The sequence below is a fragment of the Balaenoptera borealis genome, assembly GCF_965194805.1.
Source record: "Balaenoptera borealis genome assembly, chromosome: 18".
Lineage (NCBI taxonomy): Eukaryota > Metazoa > Chordata > Mammalia > Artiodactyla > Balaenopteridae > Balaenoptera > Balaenoptera borealis.
In genome coordinates this window covers 12,403,823-12,423,730 of record NC_138877.1, presented here as the reverse complement: position 1 = coordinate 12,423,730, position 19,908 = coordinate 12,403,823, and the positions used below count along the sequence as shown (strand labels likewise).

The following is a 19,908-nucleotide window of genomic DNA, read 5'->3' as shown; positions in this document are numbered from 1 at the left end:
TTGTCTATAATCAATGAAATAACAATGGTTGTCTTTCTCTAATTTATATGATTTATCATGAAAAATATAATTTACATTTATATAACAGAATACATTTCTTAAGAGCTTACTACGTCTTTGAGTCATGACTGATGTACAACTATTTTATCTTAAGTTTATAGTACTGTTGGTATCACTCTTGATGATGGTCTTTGAATGTCATTTTTCTAGAGCTAAGAATAGGTGTATCAGAGAGTGATCCTCAAAACTTTGTAACTTAAGAATAAGATACAGTAAAATATGAATATAAGGGAAATTATACCATTAGCATCGAGAGCTCTAAACTGTATACAACTATCATAAAAGTGCCGGGTAGTACTAAACTACTGTGCAAGTTTAGCTTGTCAAAAAACGTTCGTAGATAACCTAAAGATAAAAGAGACATTTAATATTTCTCAAGATGTACTTTGTGAGGCCTATTAAGTACCAATATTTTGTGGCTACCACCCATGCTTACACAGAAGCAAGAAATCATTATGAAAACTGCCTTATTTTCAAGAATAAATAGGGAGCAACCATGTTGCATTGAGCTGGTGAGGCTTTGTTGTCTGCTTGGCTTATACACTCTCATATACCAAGCTCGTAGCACACAGGATCTCAATTCACACCTTGGCAAAATAATAAATTACTCTATGCCACTTATCTATGCTACCATTTAAGAACAGCAGGAACTTCCAGTTTAAATCTTGAATGTTAAGACCCTGTGTGCAACATTATCATGAAGCAGAGCTATGTGCAGTTATATCAAAATACTTTACATTTATTCATGAATAATCATGCAGCTATAGGCGTATAAGCCAGCATGAGAATTTTAGTGTTGTAGAGAAACTTAGGAATTGTTCTTTTTAACCCAGTGCAAGAATCTTTGACACACAATTAGCTGATCTTTGCTTGAAGACCTACAATATTCAGGGCTTCTGGAATACCCTGTTCTACTTTTAGACCATATCAACATTAAAAAAAGAAAAGCACAGATGTTCATATATGGAAGAAAGAGCTGCGCTGACCAATGCAGCATCTACTAGTCATGTGCAGCTATTACAAGCTCTTGAAATGTGGCTAGTGTGACCTGATACGTGTTCTAAGTATAAAATATATGCCTGATTTGAAAGGCTTAGAACCAAAAAAGGAATGTAAAATATTCCATTAAATAGTTTTATATTGATTACATACATGTTCAAATTACATTTAGGTTAAATAAAATACATTATTAAAATTAATCTTACCTATTTCTTTACCTTTTTAAATGTGGTTATTAGAAAATTTAAAGTTGTATGTGGCTCACATTATATTTTGATTGGACAGCACTGCTCTACACTATCAACTGGAAAACATAATGTATAAACTATTTCTGTTATAACAGCAATTTTTGCTTATACTAATAACAAGAAAAATAATTTTGCACTTACGTGTAGAAATATAATTCGAAAGGGTACACATTAAATGACTAACTGTTATTACTCCTGGGTAGTGAAATTATGAGGTAACAGGAAATTTTATTTAAACTTGTAATACTTATTCTAAAATTGCTTTTCTTTTAATTTACGAGGACTACTTTTACATTAAAAATCATCGTAGGCATCTGTGCTCAACTGATTTTCAACAAGAGTGCCAAGACCATTTGATGGGAAAAGAATAGTCTCTTCAACAAATGGTGCTGGGAAGACCGGATAACCATTTGTAAAAGGATGAAGTTGGATCCCTATCTCATACCATATATAAAAATTAACTCAAAATGGATCAAAGGCCTAAATTTAGGGCCTAAAATCATAAAACTATTCGAAGAAAACATAGGGGAAATCTCCATGAGCTTGGATTTGGCCACGGGTTCAAAAACATGATACCAAAAGCATAGGTAACAATAACAAAAATAGATAAACTGGACATTGTTAAAAGTAAAAACTTTTGTGCATCAAAAGACACTATCAACAAATGAAAATAACCCACAGAATCAAAGAAAATCTTTGCAAATCATATTTTTGATAAGGGTTTAATATCCAGAATAAATAGAAAACACCTTCAACTCAAGCACAACAACAAAAAACCAATTAAAAATGAGAAAGGACTTGAACAGGTATATGAAAAGATGCTCAACGTCATTAGTCATTAAGAAAATGCAAATCAAAACCACAAGGCATGCTCACTAGGAATGGCTATAATTTTAAAACCAACAACAACAACAAAAAAAAAAATAGAGGGAGAGAGAAAATAACAAATGTTGGAAAGGATATGGAGAAATTGGAACCCTTGTTCATTCCTCATAGAAATGTAAAATGATACAGACATTATGGAAAACTGGCAGTTCCTCAAAAATTTAAACACAGAATTACCAAATGACTCAGCAATTCTACTCAATTATATACATTATATCTGATGGTATAAGCCTAAAAGAATTGAAAATAGAGACTCAAGTAGATACTTGTTGTCGAATGTTAATAGCAGCATTATTCACAATTATTCAGAAGGTGGAAACAACCCAGGGTCCATCAAAAGATTAATGAATAAACCAAATGTGCTACTGTACAAAAAATGAAATACTGGTGAACCATAAAAAAGAATTCCGTTCCGATACATGTTACAACATGGAAGAGCCTTGAAAACATTATGTTAAGTGAAACAAACCAGACAGAAAAGGACAAATATTGTTTGACTCCCTTTATATGCTATATAGAGAACAGGTAAAACATAGAGACAAAAAAGTGGATTAGAGGTACCAGAGTCTGGGAATGGAGATCGGGGGAATTACTGCCTAGGGGGTGCAGAGTTTTGGTTTGGAATGTTGAAAATTCTGGGAAATAAATAATGGTGATAGTTATACAACATTGTGAGTGTAATTAATGCCACTGAATTGTACACTTAAAAGTGGCTAAAATGGCACATTTTATGTTATATATGGTTTGCCACAACAAAAATAAATAAATCAAATAATCTTGGGGACTGTGTTTTTCTTTTACTCATGAATTAACTCAGTAAGTAATTAATAAATATCTATACTAAGTGCCGGACACTGCAAGATGTGGATGACACAGTGAGGCAAAATGGAAGACATCACTGGGAACAGAAAAATAAAATGAATTTTGTTATGGTGTAAATCTGTAGCATAAGTGAAATGAATAACATTCATAATGTGACCTTGAATGACTCTAAAGCTTTGTCATCCTTAAGTAGTCTTTCTTTTTGGATAGTTTTAAAAAATTCTACAATTCAAAAATATCTCAATTAATGTTAAATAAATATACTGATGAGACTATACAATACTTATTTTCTCCATTGGCTGAATGAAATGCTCCAGATAAGGAGGAAATACTTGGCATGATGCTTACTCTGAAAGAAATTCCAATGTAATGGATAAAGAAAATCATACTTTATCACCTATGAGAGCATCCAATTAAAACATGTAAACAGGTACCTATATTTACTATCTAGATACATGCACTTCAAATGCTGAAGGGAAGGATGGAGTGATTAAAATCATATAATAATAAACCAGAAAAGCTTCATGAAAGAAAAGAGTTTGAAATAATTGGGAAGATATGAAGTAATAGTAATAATTCTGTATTTTGTATTTTGATAGTGGTAATGGTTACATCAATATAAGGATTGAAATAGCATTGATCTATATACACACAAATGAATGCACACAAAGAATAGGGAAAGCTGAATAATGTCTGTACTCTAGTTAAAAGTATTGTACCAATATCAATTTCTTACTCTTGATACTGTATTACATTTATATAAGATGGTGCTATTGGAGAAGGCTGGGGAAAGGGTACATGGGACTCTGTGTACTATTTCTGCAACTTCCTGTGAGTCTATAATTATTTAAACAACAACAACAAAACCACAGAAAAAAATGATCATGAGGAAATGTGCAAGGGAAGAAAAAGAGGACAAAGAAAATTATCTATTATAAGATAGTATATATAACTTACTATAAAATAAAGTATGTTGAAATATGTAGGATTAAAGAGAAAAAATCCACCAAAAAGCTAGGGAATATACAAGTGGTAGGACAACGAAATATATACTGTTGTTTTCACTATTTTTCGAAGTTGTTGTAATGTGCCTGAAGAATTTATATAATGTGAATATAGAAAAATAAAAATGGGGGAAAACAAAAAATCAAAATAACTGGGAAGACAGGAAAGGGCTGGACACTGCAGCCAAGTGTGGAAGGGGCTTTTAGTCCAGGGAGGTGGTCTGTCAGTATCCAGGGAAATCTGTTTACATCAGCATATACTACATTCCTTCTCCTGTGCCACAGAAACTATAACACTCTTAAAGTTTATCCTGCAGAAATTGGTAATTATCTTACCAATTTCTTTTTGTCCCAATTTTGGTAGAATCATGAGAATCCAAACATGAGAAAAGGACTGTCGCTTCTCTTATATTTTCACACAGATGAACTCAGAACTTTTGTTCATCCATCATTTTCCTTCTCTGTTTATAATTCAGGTTGGATATGAACTAATCATTATACAAGGATGAAAGTGTTGTATCTTGTATGGGTATCATGAACTACTGAACACTATTTGCAAGTTAGAAATTTCTTATCAATCTCAATTCTAGGCTATCAACATACTATAATATTTTATATGAGAAAATACTCTTGAGGTATACTGCCCGGAAATGGGTAATTCCCTATATCACAAATAAACCCGGATACATATACTGTCTAGCTACTTAATTTCTGATGCACTCCAAATGAGGCTGGTCACTGGTCTGAGCACGTTAACAGGTTCATTTCTCGCCAGATCTTTGCTTAGACTGAATCTCCTTCTCTGCTTAGGCCGTGTAGAAGGTCTATTAACTTCAAGGGGTCCATCTTTAGTCCATCTTATTAAAGCCTTCCATGAAAATCTTATTTTTAGTTCACAGGATCAATTTTCTGAACCACATATAGTTAGCACTTGATTATATTCAATTTAAAATATCATGCCACAACTTGTTATTCTTCCTTGATTTCAAATTCAGCTACATAAACAGGCAAGTTTCATGGATAACACTAGACTCTAAGAAATAGAAGAATGTATCAATAAATTTTTAGTAAAGATTACAATGCTAAAATAAAAAGGTAGTCACTAAATAATTAAATGTGACATAATTTCACCATGATAATTAGGATTTCATATTTCCAAAGATGCTTGAAAAAATGTAGTTCGTCTGTAGCTTTCTTAAATTTATAATCTTCCTATTTTAAGCACCAAAAATTCCTTAAATATTGAGTACTTATGAATAAATATTCTTTAGTAGGCCTCTATATTCATCTTATCTATGTCTTTGTACCTCAATCTTAGGATTAATATAATTAAAAGAAAAGTATGTCTTTATCTTTGCACCATCTGACTAAACCGTATCAAATTGGAGAAAAAATGAAAAATTTAGAAGTTCAAAGGCTAAATCTTTTTAAAAAAGGAAGATTGTTCTTCAGTTGTGGTACTTTTGTAAGTGCTGTGTTTAGAGGTCCTGGGTTATATGGCCTTGATCACATCAGTGAAGTCACCAGAACCCTTTTTATTTAAGTATATGAAGTATTTAAAAAAGAATAAAGGCAAACAAAATCACAAAATAATTCATGTTAGTAACTTCATACACAGATCCTAAAGAGACTTGCAAGGCTGACTTCTACTTTATGTTACTTATACATTTTTGGGTTTTTATTGAAAATAAAAATGATACATTAAGCATACATTTGCTTAATCAGTGCTTCAAGTCAGAAAGTACTTAAATACTGAGAGACATTATTTTTTTTACATGAAAGTTTCTCAATTTATAAAACATTTTTTATTGACAGATAAGGCACAGAAAAATGCAAGTGACATCTGCTAAGCTTTACTTATGAAAACGTAAAGAAATCCTACGGGATAACATCACTCAATTTTTCCTGGAGTACCTCTGATGGAGACTTCCTAAAAAAAATCTGGAAATAATTAGAATCTATTATAGTACCTTAAAAAGTTTACTTGAAAACTAAATCTGCTCTTCATCAAAGAACACAATACACTCAGAATAATGTAATGGAAAAATTAGGTGCACATATAGACTAATGAAAAGCACCTCAACCACATCTGATTGTAAAACTTAAAAAAAAAAAAAAAAAGTTGACAGAGGACAATAGCAGACCTGTGAGATACTGAAGAACTCCAGAGGAGACTATTCACTGATTAAGCACTGATTTTTCAAAGCACTACTTATTAACTATTTTACTCCAGTTCATTTTACTCCCAATTTTTTTTTAAAAGATACTACTAAGTGCACTTTAAATACAAATTGAAAGGAAAGAAGAATAGTTAATTCTTTATGTCATAAGATCTACAGGAAAAAGAAAAATATCCATATATGGTAAAAAATGTTTCATGTATCTGTGGAACAATTAATGCAATATAATGATAATGCTAATAGCATCTTAAAACTTAAAATGTGTTTTCCACGGAGACCTAAAATTCCACTGGGGGGTAGACTGGATGGCATGTCCCTTAGAGTTTAAAAGACTGCCCATATGAACTGAATTATCCTTGACAAGTACCTTCAGACACTTGTAATATGATCTCATGTAAATTTAGACCATATTTTGCACGCAAACCACTGGCAATAGTAAGTTTATTCAGGAGCTCAGATAAAAAGGAAAGAGAAGCTGATATCCTTAATAATATGTAGTAGTTAACATGAAATTTCCGAAATCAAAAGCATAAAAATAAAAGCATCTAATGAAAGAAAAACAAATGCTGCGAGAAATGTTGCATTTTCCTTTCATTTTCAGCCCTTAGCTACCTGCTTTATCCAAATAAAATGTTATCCTTTCATGTTCTATCCAAATTTAGGGGGAAAAAAGCATATTCTAAGCAAATAAATAAACCAGAAAATTTCATTTGCATTGAAAACTTATTTTAACCAATAATTAAATCACAGTGTGGATAATACCTTAGCTGTATTTCCCACTGTGGGAAAAACATATACATGCAGTTCATCAAGACAGTAACTCATTCAGATTTTCAGCTCTTTTATGAGTCCTAATAACTGCTCATCATAATAACATTGAGCTATCAATACCTGCAAAGGGCTGACTGTAAAACTGAAGAAAACTCAAAACTCTGCTGCTTTAAAGATTCCTCAGGATTGCCTGTGCCTTGGCACAAAGATAGCTGACAGAACTATGCTAATTCTACAGGGATCCAGCTCCACTGTCAAAAGGATGTGTTAGGCCTGTAGAAGAGAACTTGGCACTGGCAGTGCTGCAGCACCAAGCAACCTCCGCGGCGTCAGCAACTGTATTATTACTCTTTGTCAGAAGCCTGCTGCTGCTGTGTGGCCTGGCTAATGGGTTACAGTATAAATCATCATGAAGTTGGGTAGTAGAGAAAACAGCAGATTATTTTAAGAAACTTTGACAACATGTCCATTTTGTGTGTGTCCTCAGAAACCAAGGTTTTATACATCTGTTGAACAATGATCTTCAAAAGATGCTTTTATAAGCTAATTGTAAACCTAGAATAGTAAACTCCTCCCACCTGAATTGCATCAAAGGAAGATTACCCATTTGTTTCTTTATTCTTTAAAAACATTTTTGTGGAAAGCAAAGTTTCAGTTTAATAGAAAATAAAACAACTGGAGCTTTTCTCAGTAAACAAATACATTTTTAAGTCACTTAAATGAGGTATATTTAATCAATTAACCACTTAAATATTTAAAGCACACTGAATTACTCTAAACATTCAACTTAAAGATCAAATTCAGAGACATGTTTATGATATTGCTTTGCTGAAACACTGAAAGTGCACTGCATAGAGAGCTTAAATTTCTCACTCTTCCTTTCAATCAATATCTGAGGCAAAGTTTCATCTCTAGGGCCCTTAATGGCAGGAATTCCTGGAGCCAGCAAATGAGTAATGTTAAACCTATGATTAGATGATGAGGCCATCAAAGACACCAGACCCTAATGCTACATTCTTCTTTATTTCTCTGAACTGCAGTGAAACCAAGAGCTAAGGAAGAAGAAATTTTACACTATATTTTTCCCATAAAACCATGTTTTTTTAAATGTGCATCATCAAGAACCTACAAGGTCCAGACAGATCTCACAGAATGTCTCTCGAACTCAGGACTCTGGCATTAGGTAACAATTTTCAAATGCCCTGCAGATGAACTCTTGCCAGGGGTGCTGTTTTCTTTAACTTCTTCCTTATTAATATTCTTTCTGGATGAAAAGGGGAAAATGGACCTAATGATGTCCCCATGAATATATTCTTGAAGAAAGTAAACCTGGAGACTGAAAATTACTAGGTAAGTTTTTGGTTGTTTTATTTTTGCTGATGTTTTAAAGGATCAATTGAAGCCATATTGTTGTTTATTTGGAAGTTAGTTGTGGTTTTAGCCAGACCTCAGGTCATTAACTAGAAACAGTATAGATGTATTTTCCCTGCTACTGAGGAAATTAGAGATAATGTAATAACTACTTATTACAAACACACATAAGGTCTTTTTATTCTCATATTACAAAATATTTAATACTTATGTGAAAATCGGGATCACTAGGAGACTTGGGAGAGCTGGCAAGAAGAAAGACCATCAGGTCCCTATTTTAGTTATCAGAAAAATGTTACGTATAATTTTCTCATAATTGCTTAAAAAAATACCCAACAATTATAATTCTATTTTAAATTCTGATTATTAAAGATAAATAGTATAAGTAGATTTTTAGAATTTACATTTAAATATACAAATTACATTAAAAAAGGGAAAGCAGCAAGGTATCGTATCAAAAACCCCTCATTAATAAGCTATATTTTATACTTCGGCTATTGCAACAAAAAAAACTCTAGTTTTCATTATCTATACTAGTGAAAAAGAAACCATGTGATTAACAATGAACATCAAAATTATAAATAATACTGTATCATTTTTAAAGAATGGAGTGTAAAGATGGATATCAAAAAATCTATAACAAATTATATATACATATATTTGCAGAGATTAAAAAATAGGGAACAATAGAAAGCTAGGTAGGTGGGAAATAATAAGACAGCTAAAGGGAGGGAAGGGAGAGGGAGACTAAATCAATATTTGCATGGTAAGATCATCTACATAAATATACATCTCAATGTAATTTATTTCTTTCATCTATGAAGTAATAGAAATTTTTAAAATATATAAACATATATATTCACATACATTCTTTTGTTAGTGACATAAAACAATCCTCATGTAGTTTAATGTAATCAAGTGATTGAGATTTCGTACCTGAGAACAAAGCAGCATAACAAGCTCAACCACAGATGTGCTGGACTTCATACAAACAAGGCCTACAAGAAAGAAAGATTAAAACAAAATGAAATTACAATGGTAGAAATCATCATTCTAAGTTAATTCATTATATAGGTTTAACTTATAAAACCTTTCTTTAAAATAAAATTCCTAAAATGAAATGAGTGGAAACATTCACTAACATATTTTTATAGCATTAATTTCAAAATATTCAGATATTCAAGAAGATGTGAAAAATACTAAAGAAATTGACCTCAGGCTTGGGTTATTTATTTGGTCAAGGCATTTCTTATATTTAAACAAGGTGGGGTAGCTATCAAAACTGATAAGCTAGTTAAAACTCTTTTTATTCCAATGACATTTGCTATGTGATTGTCTCCTGGAGCGCAGAACAGTAATCATTGAAGACCTGCCTAAATTTTCTTCCAAAAGACAAAATTAAAATAATTTACAAACAGATAATTACCCACAGGTTGTCAATTGTTAAATGAATTTTTAAATATTGAAAATGAATTTCACATACAATTAACATATTATGCAATACTTGTAAAATATTCCATTGTTCTGCTTCCAAAGTCTCTGAATAGACATCAGAAGAAAAAAGAATTAAATGTATTAACACATATGTAATAATGACTACTACTCATTGATCACTTATTATGTGCTGGGTATTGTGTTAATGTACAAGAACTCATTTAATTCTCATTTATATTCTGTGACATACTATCATTATTACAATTCTACAGGTAAGAAAATATCCTTCTTAAAAACAGTTTAAATGTTGATTATTCATCAAGACTTTTTTCAGTTAAAAAGATGACTGCTGTATAACATAATAAGAAGGCATATCATGACTGTTAGTATTTTTAAAGTGCCAACATATAGAGAAAGATGTAACCAAGGATTAATAACAATCTCTGGTAGGAGGAGAGTATATTCATCATGATGTCTGCTAATTTAAAATATATTTTTTAAAGTTTTTAACTAACTGTTTTTTAAATTAAATTAATAGACTAATTTTTTTTCTTTTTATATGAAGACAAATATAATGAGTAAAAGCACTGTATAGTAAGAAATGTCATGATCTTAACATTAGTTGTATGCTAAATGGCAAACTTAAAGCGAAACCAGTTATTTTTTTCTTCTTAAGGTGATTTCAATAAAGAGTCTCAAATGTCTTCCAGACACTAGCATGTATATTTATTGTAGGTAGTGGATAAATACCCTTTTGTGCCCATTCTGCTAACAACTCTATCCTTAAGGCACAGACCTACAGAACAAGTTGTAAAAAGGCACTAGGATTCCATTTTATCAGATCTTTGGGCAGACAGTTAACTAATGAAATAAGAGGCAGATGTGAAAAGCTCATTTAAGAGACAATTGTTGTAATTGATCAGCAATTCTCATGCTCAGGAGCTAGAGAGTCAGAAAGATTAATGGGACATTTATCACCTGTTGGCTACTCAACTACTTGAAATTCTGACAAAGAAAAACTAAGTAAAAGGCCAAAGGACTATGTATAGCAAAAGGATCATAAATAAAATTTGTACTCCATATCAATTTAGATTTTAGACTGTAAGGCTGTATAAAGAATGATTAGACTACAAGGCTATATGATGAATGATTATATAAAGAATTTTTCACCACATATTGTGTGTGCTAGAGTTTTGAAATACATAACAACTTGTACAAATTAGGAAAAACATGCAATTACATTCATTTCTCTCAGACTAATTTTAAATGAACTTCTAAAAAACTGCTGTGTAACAATAATATTCATATTTTTCCAAACACATACTATCATTCCATCATAAGAAAAACATAAATGCTCCATCAATGCTTTGTTCAAAGGAAATGAGAACAAAATGATAGGATAGCAAAACTGCAATTTGCAAACAGCACTCTAGGTACTTTGAAAAAGGCCATTGTGATTTCAGCTCAATCGACCCTTGCACCTTTACTAATGTGATGTAATTAGAATGAACAGAATGATAATGGATCCTACTCAAAATAACAAAACAAAACAAAACAAAAAAGCAAAACCTAAATTTGACAATGAGAACACAAGCAGAGGCAATTTTGGAAGACTTACCACCCTTCAAAAATTATATAATCATTTTGGTTGGCACTATTTCTAAGTGTTAACAAAAGTATTACTAAAACAAATAGATTTTTATGAGAGATATAAGAGATATTGAAGATATCTAGAGATATTGAGACATTTAATAGAGCTATTGAAAATACAAGCATTGTCTGATGACACTATCCTTGTGCATTCTCTACATAAAAAAGCACCTATATTTGAAAATTTAAGGTGCAAGTAATAAATGTCGTTTGGTATAACTTTAACCATAAGCTCAAGAAAGCCGAATTTATCTAGCGATGCTATAAATACTCAGGCTATATATGCATAAGGCAAATATTTAAAAGTGTATGTCTCAAACAGGTTGAGTTTTTTTCCTTTTTGCATCTGGCAAGAAATTCATAATCAAACCAACTCATTTGATATCTCCTCATATGAGTAAAGGATAGTGTTAGCACTCAGGAGATTAATAAGACATTATGTACACTTTCCCAAGGGCTCCATCTTTTAATTCCAATCTAAGATTATCTAACATTTACATAGAGCTTTGGCTGTGCTGGGTCTTCGTTGTTGTGCGCGGGCTTTCTCTAGTTGCGGTGAGCAGGGGTTACTCTTCATTGCAGTGCGTGGGCTTCTCATTGCGGTGGCTTCTCTTGTTGCGGAGCACGGGCTCTAGGCACGTGGGCTTTAGTAGTTGCGGCTCGCGGGCTTCAGTAGTTGTGGCATGAGGGCTCGGTAGTTGTGGCTCATGGGCTCTAGAGCGCAGGCTCAGTAGTTGTGGCACACGGGCTTTGTTGCTCCGCAGCATGTGGGATCTTCCCAGACCAGGGCTCGGACCTGTGTCCCCTGCATTGGCAGGCAGATTCTCAACCACTGCGCCACCAGGGAAGACCTACATAGAGCTTTATCATTTACAAATCACTATTATATAAGCTGTCACATTGGATTCTCTTAACAACTCTTTGAACTAGTTATTATCACCTCAAGTGATAGATAAAAAATGAAGGGATTCAGTGACTAGCCCAAGATGTTTCATACAGTAAGTGGTGGAACTGGGACCTGAATTCAAGTCATTTAACTTGAAAGTCCATTTCATGTTTGCTGCAGCACTACTTAAATAATTTGACACTAACAGGATGGCAACATGTGACGATGAGAAAGGTCATAATGGTTAATTCCAACTTGGGTGATTTTGACAGTTTTCTTGGAGAAGGTAGCATATGTTGGTCAGACATGGGGACCAAAAGCTTAAACAGAAAGTACAGAGGGAGCAGGGGACGAAAAAACCCTGAAAAGACCTTTGTAGCTTGGGCAACTGGCTGACTAGAATATAGGGGGTGTGTGAAAGTGGGACTGGAGTGCTACGGTAAAATTCAAAGATAGATAAAGATGGAAAGAAAGAAAATTACACATGTTTTTGAAAGTTAAGAGGAAGAATATAGAGTAAGTTATACAATGGGAGAAATGACACTAAGGATCAGTTATGGCATCCCTATTCCATGATGACTTTTCTTACCTTGTCAATTAAGAAGTATCCCCTACAGAAGCTATACAAATGTGCCCCTCCAGCAAAAATCTAGTTAGAAGTGTTGGCCAATTAACAGAACACTTTCACCAGGAAATATATATTCACCAGAATAAATATTCTGACTAGAAATACTAATCCAATACTGTGGACCATACTAGCTTACCGGTACAAAGTGAACCTATGGAGTGAAGACAGTCAACACGTGAGAGAAAGAAGCTTGAATATATAGGAGGTGCTCCAGTGGTGAGCAAACTGTCTAGTACAAGCTTTTGAATATACTACGAACTATGCTGAAACATTGTTCAACGTTGTCTGACTGGCCAAGATACAAGTATATGAGAAGTTGAATTAGGTAGACAAATTTGAGGTGGTCCGGATCCAGGCAGCAAACACATACTGGGTACAGATGAGTAAACCGCCATCCAAACAAATCACTGGCAGTTTTTTTGGGTTTACACTTACTAGGGGTAAAAAGTCAGTTTCTACTTTCAGAACTACACTCCTTTGCCAATAAAACAAACAAACAACCACCACCAACAACAAAACCTCACCAAATCCCACTAAACTGTAAAATGAACGTTAAGTTAAAAGTTTAACCTTTGGGATAAAACTATCTTTCTTTAATAAAAGAAATACTGAAAGGTATTGTGATGCTGTTTTAATACACAGCCATCAGAAACATTTGATTCAATGTGTGGGTCTGACTTCATGCATCTGTAGAATTAGAAGATCAAATTAAGACACTTAAAAATAGTGTAGAAAAATTCCATCTCTAGCAGGATGCCCCTTATGGTGGGAGGTGAAGGGTATGAAGAGTTACAGTTACAAGCGAGGAATCATACGTACAGGTGGGATGCATCTTCTAAGGAACATCAAGTTTTCTCTCAGCAAGGGCCCTCTTCCAAAAGAGGAGAGCATACACATCTATGACTAGGGCAGTGCTGAGTATATTCTCAATAAACTTTAATTAAATGAATTAAAAACCATCACTAACTGAGTAAATATATAGTTGATATATATTTACACAAATAAGTATAAGTTGATGAAGAAAAAAAGATTTTAAGGAAAAATAAGAGTATTTTTTTAAGAACACGAGCGCAATTCACTCAAAAAGCATTCATTGAACTTGTGTCTTATGTGCCAGATACCACGCCAGCTGCTAAGTTTAAAAAGAAGTGAGGAAAGTGGGAGTTTATATAAACAAATAATCATGACACAGAATCCTAGGAAGGACACAGAGAGTACAGAGTGTTAGACACACAGAAAGGGTAGTGAGCAGCTCTGCTGAGGAGAAATTATAGGGAGTGTGACATCTGAGTTGGACGATGCTAACCGTATCTAGGCAAAAAAAGGAAAAAAGGAAAGTCATCCGAGGTGACAGCGAAACATCAGAGGTATAAAGCAGCATGACATTGCTAGTAAAATGGAATTGTGGAGTGCAGAGGATGGAAGGAGGTGAAATGAAGATGGAGGAAGAGAGGAAGGAGAGCCATCTATGGCATCCTATTCCTACTGGCAACAGGAAGCCACTGAAGGATTTTAAGCAGGGGCAGACAGAATTCGACCTATTTTGGGAAGATTGCTTTCTGTCAGTGGAACAGGAACTGTCTAGTCAAGATGATGAAAACCTGAGCTGAAGGCGGCGGCAATGCAAGCAGAGACAGTTTGAAAGACATTTTGGAGAAGACAATAAAATACTCTGGATAACTGAATATGAGATTAAAGGACAGGGTAAAGGAGCAAAGTGTGAATGATAAAACCTTTAAGTGAGAAAGGAAAATAAACGAAGGAGCAGGTTTGCAGAAAGAAAGTGAGTTTCATCCCAGACAAAATTAAGAATATAGGCAAAAAAATTAATTTTGATATTGATATTTAAGATTATTTGTTTTTTAGGTATGGATGCTATAACCCTGACAAACATGATTATATAAATCGCACAGATAACATGGCGTTGGACAAAATTGTGGAGTTATTATGAGTCCCACTAGCAAACTACCAGTAGTAATCTTACCAGTACAGTTTTTTTTTTTTTTTTTACATCTTTATTGGAGTATAATTGCTTTACAATGGTGTGTTAGTTTCTGCTTTATAACAAAAAAAAATATGGAACGCTTCACGAATTTGCATATTATCCTTGCACAGGGGCCATGCTAATCTTCTCTGTATGGTTCCAATTTTAGTATATATGCTGCCGAAGCAAGCACCAGTGCAGTTTTAAGATCTAGTTTTTCTATTTCTCCTCACGATAAAATATGCTAATTTAATTTCCATCAAATAGACATGACTATTCTGATAATTTGAATTTTAAATATCAAGTCTGCCCAGGACAATTTAGTTTTTAAATAACTTTCTAATGATTTTAACTTTTTTAAATTCCGAAGTTAGTACACATTAATGGCACTGAAATAGTTGAAATAGCTTCATTTTAATAATAAATGTTGAATAAGAACTACAGACCTTGAAAGAAAGTTTGCATGCTCACTACCCTTCAGTTGCTTTAGTTTCAGTGGTGTGCAGCTGGCAGTTTCTTTGAAATTCTCTGCTCTGTATAGCTTTCACATTGTGTTATGCGGCAGTCTGAGATACAGTGTATAACTATAAAGTGTATATCTCTTGTGACTTCTGCAATGCTTACACATCTTTATCCACATAATAGCAATTTCCTATGTTTTTTACCTTTCTTTTACTTTTTTATCTGAAACATAAAATTTATTTTTCTATTTCATCACTGTGATATTCTCTTGACTGTAAAAAATTACTTTCAGTGTGACCATTTAAGTCATCTAAACTTATTAAGGTCAAAAACGTAACAATTAGCAAACTGTGGCTTTCTAACTTAAAACTGAAAAACCAAAACCAAACAAAAAAAAAACAATATTAAATAAACATCCTTTGAAATAACAATAATGGTTTGAATTTTTACTGTTACTGCTACAACTAATATTAATATGTGTCTAGGTAGTATTACTATTTAAAAAAATTTTTTTTTATTTTTAACATCTTTATTGGAGTATAATTGCTTTACAATGGTGTGTTAGTTTCTGCTTTATAACAAAGTGAATCAGTTATACATATACATATGTCCCCATATCTCTTCCCTCTTGCATCTCCCTCCCTCCCACCCTCCCTATCCCACCCCTCTAGGTGGTCACAAAGCACCGAGCTGATCTCCCTGTGCTATGTGGCTGCTTCCCACTAGCTATCTATTTTAAGTTTGGTTGTGTATATATGTCCATGCCACTCTCTCACTTTGTCCCAGCTTACCCTTCCCCTCCCCGTATCCTCAAGTCCATTCTCTAGTAGGTTTGCATCTTTATTCCCGTCTTGCCCCTAGGTTCTTTTGACCATTTTTTTTTTTTTTTTTTAGATTCCATATATATGTGTTAGCATACGGTACTTGTTTTTCTCTTTCTGACTTACTTCACTCTGTATGACAGTAGTATTACATGCTATTTTGACTGGACATTTTAAGATTTGCCTATATGTTTCAGAGCGTTTAATTTAAAACTGCACTAAAATGAAAACAACTGTAATGTTATCTTCAAGAAACTAAAATAACATTAAGCTCATTTACTAACAAAAAGCTTTTTTAAATGTAATTAAACCATTACAGCTTATTTTTATATTTAGATTACAAATTTTAATTGAAAATTTTAAAAAAACACCTTCAAAATACTGCAGAAACAGTGAGAGTTCATTCATTCATTGGTTTACTTCAGTTCACTTAAAAACTAGGTTATCACAAATTTATGGCAGTCTTACTGTCTTCAGAATAGGAATAAAACTGAAGTCTCTGGATGTATCATATACATTAGGGGTCAGCATACATTTTTGTAAAGGCTCAGATAAAATACGTAGGCTTTGGGGATGGGGGCCAGGGGACAATAATAAATTTGTCACAACTACTCAACTCTTGCCATTGTAGGGCAAAAGCAGCCAGAGACAACACATAATCAAATGAGCTTGGCTGTCTTCCAATAAAACTATTTCCTCATCCATAGGGGTGTGTGTGTGTGTGTGTGTGTGAATGTGAGAGAGGGAGAGAACACATACATGGGCACACATACTCGTACATACATCCTACAGATTTTTAAAACTTCAGGGGAAATTATTTTAGATGTATGCCTATGATACTTTAAAATTCCAAAATCCAAAAAACTCTGAAAAAAGCTTTCTCACAAGATTGTCATAACGTCAATCATCAGCAAATTTCACCTAAATAATATGATGCTATTTACAAACTTTATTCTACTTAGCATGACTATCCCTATGTATTGCTGTAGATATATTAATGTATTTAAGTAATGAGCTACCCCAGACTCCCATGAAGATGCTATGAAATACACATATAAGCACCTATTACTTTTCTTAAATCCCCAAATATCTGAATTATGAAACACATCGAGATCTAAGGTTTTTTTGTTTTTGTTTTTTTAAATATGGGCTGGTTATTATTTTTTTATATAAATTTATTTATTGGCTGCATTGGGTTTTCATTGCTGCGCGTGGGCTTTTCTCTAGTTGCGGCAAGAGGGCTCTTCGTTGCAGTGCACGGGCTTCTCTTTTTGTGGAGCAAGGGCTCTAGGTGCGCGGGCTTCAGTAGTTGCAGCACATGGGCTCAGGAGTTGTGGCTCACGGCTTTAGAGAACAGGCTTAATAGTTGTGGCGCACAGGCTTAGTTGCTCCACGGCATGTGGGATCTTTCCGGACCAGGGCTCGAACCCGTGTCCCCTGCATTGGCAGGCGGATTCTTAACCACTGCGCCACCAGGGAAGTCCCAAGCTCTAAGGTTTTGAATATGGATTTTAGGCATTTATTGAAATAAAAGAAATGTGACTTTGCTTTTTAAAAGTCAGAAATTAGTGGTACTCTCTTACATGAAATATTTTGAAAGAGTCACAAAGATATTAATACTAATATATTAATTGCAACCTCAAAGTAATTTGATATTGTACCTTTTCCCATGGAAATTCCATATGTTCAAACTAAAAATCTATTTCCATATGAGAATGGTTGGCTAAGTGCTTTTAAATTGTAAATCTAGAATGTTCAGATTGCTCAGAAACAAGATTAACTGTAACTGTAGTTACATAATACCGTCATTTTGACTCATTTATTGAAATAAACTCTAAATTTTTGTTTGCTTGTTTGTTTTTGGTCATTGTGTTGATATAGCCTAGGAATCTTATTGGCTGTGGAGATTTTTTCTTTTTTATAGTTTTGTTTCTGCTAAGAATTTTTGCATAGTGGTAGAACTTAAGTTCCTAACACTCTTTTATAGATAATTCCTCCACAGAATGATAGATTACAATAAAAAACTGAACTTACAGTGATAGTTCCTGCATAGATATTTGCTCATGCTCTGACTGTGAATGAGCTGAGCTGAAGAGAATATTCTCCTGACATTATTATCAACACCTATAAAATGTGAAACACTGTTGTAAATTTACTCTTTTTTAAATTATGCTTTAGAAACCATGTTTGCGTTAGCCCATCAAAAATGTCATATCAAGGAAAATGTTCCAGCAAATTCTTGGTATTCAATGTCACTTTTTTTTTTTTTGTCTCCATGTGACTTTCACTTCTCTTTGCACATTCCATGGAAATACCATTTTACATTTACACATACTAAACAACAGATTATAATTTCACAGTCACTTGGGACTGATTAAGTTTGGGGTTGGCTGTCTCTTGAGATATTTTCATTTAAATAATTTATTTTAGGAACTATAAGTAAGCCACCGCTGTGTCACAGAGATGACACTGTCTTTGATCTCAAGGAGTGAAAGCTCGGTCATAAAAATAAGGCACATAAACAAACATATGAAGGTGTCCAGGGAGAGTATTATACTGAAGAAATTATAATAAGGCACTATGCCTCCAAATAACTTAAAACAACTATTGTTGAGGTTTTTATTAAAAACTTTCATCCATAGTATTAAGACTCAAGTTTCCACTACAGAAGTGATTAACCTGAGTGTCTTGCCCTTTCCTTAACTTCCTGATTTAATCACAACAGCAATGAATAAGGATGAAATAAGGGAAATAAGAGATATTTTCACTATCATAAATCATCTGGATCCCTCAATTCTCTTTGGGTTAAATTTAATTATAGAACGAATTGCTATTCCTATATCACTCCTCTGCAACAACTTTCTTTTATTCTCCCTGTGCTGCTTCAAATTCTAAAAGTCTCTATTAAATTCTAAAACTACTAAACTATGTCTGGTTCAAATTTTGACATTACCCAAGAAAGACTCTGATCCTGAATTATTATTAAGAATACTATATATGTCTTAAACATGTATTTCATTTCAAGAAATATTAATAATCAAAAAAAGATAAACAGTTATACAATTAAATCACATAGAGTTGAATAAAATGGCTATACTAATGCCTACTTATTAAAAATAAAACAATAATTTATATTCTATAAGATATGGGATCCTCCTTTTAGACACAGTATGTATAAATGAATAATTTGTATAATTATAGTTCCAAACTACCGAAATTCTAACTTTCATTTATTTACGTTCTCAAATAAATACATTTAATAATTTTAGGTTCTCAAATGTAACTAAATTTAAATTTAAAATTGCTTTTTAGTAATACACACCTTTAAGTTCTTTATTTTTGTATTCAGAAAAACACTGGCTCTTTTTCTTTTAAATACTTATATAACGCACAATGGAAATACTATGCATCACTTTTCTTAATACATTCATAAAGTCAAAGATAAAACTAAGAAAATCATTAGTAAAAGGAAATTATTTGATAAATATTGTGATTAAGGGAAAAAAAGTTACAGGTTAAGGTAAGCTCAAGTAGAGGTCAGTCAACTGAACCTCACTTATTTTCAAGAGTACATTAACTTTATCCAAAAAAGCTGCTAACAGCTTATTGTTATTTAAACCTATAAACTTAAATAAACTTTAAGCTTTATTAAGGCTTAAATTGTTGAAGCACTCAGAGTAAAAAAAGCTGGACTTTCAGAGAA

The 19,908-nt window shown here is 33.0% G+C and overlaps 1 protein-coding gene across 8 annotated transcripts in view; it reads right to left on the bottom strand.

The window, feature by feature from the left end:
- NBEA (neurobeachin) overlaps positions 1-19,908 on the bottom strand; it is a 608,086-nt gene that overhangs the window by 328,221 nt on the left and 259,957 nt on the right. For all 8 annotated transcript variants that reach the window (XM_082365247.1, XM_082365248.1, XM_082365251.1 and 5 more), the window contains one exon: positions 9,277-9,338. In XM_082365247.1, the coding sequence (XP_082221373.1) occupies positions 9,277-9,338 (62 nt within the window). The remainder of the gene's footprint in view (positions 1-9,276; positions 9,339-19,908) is intronic.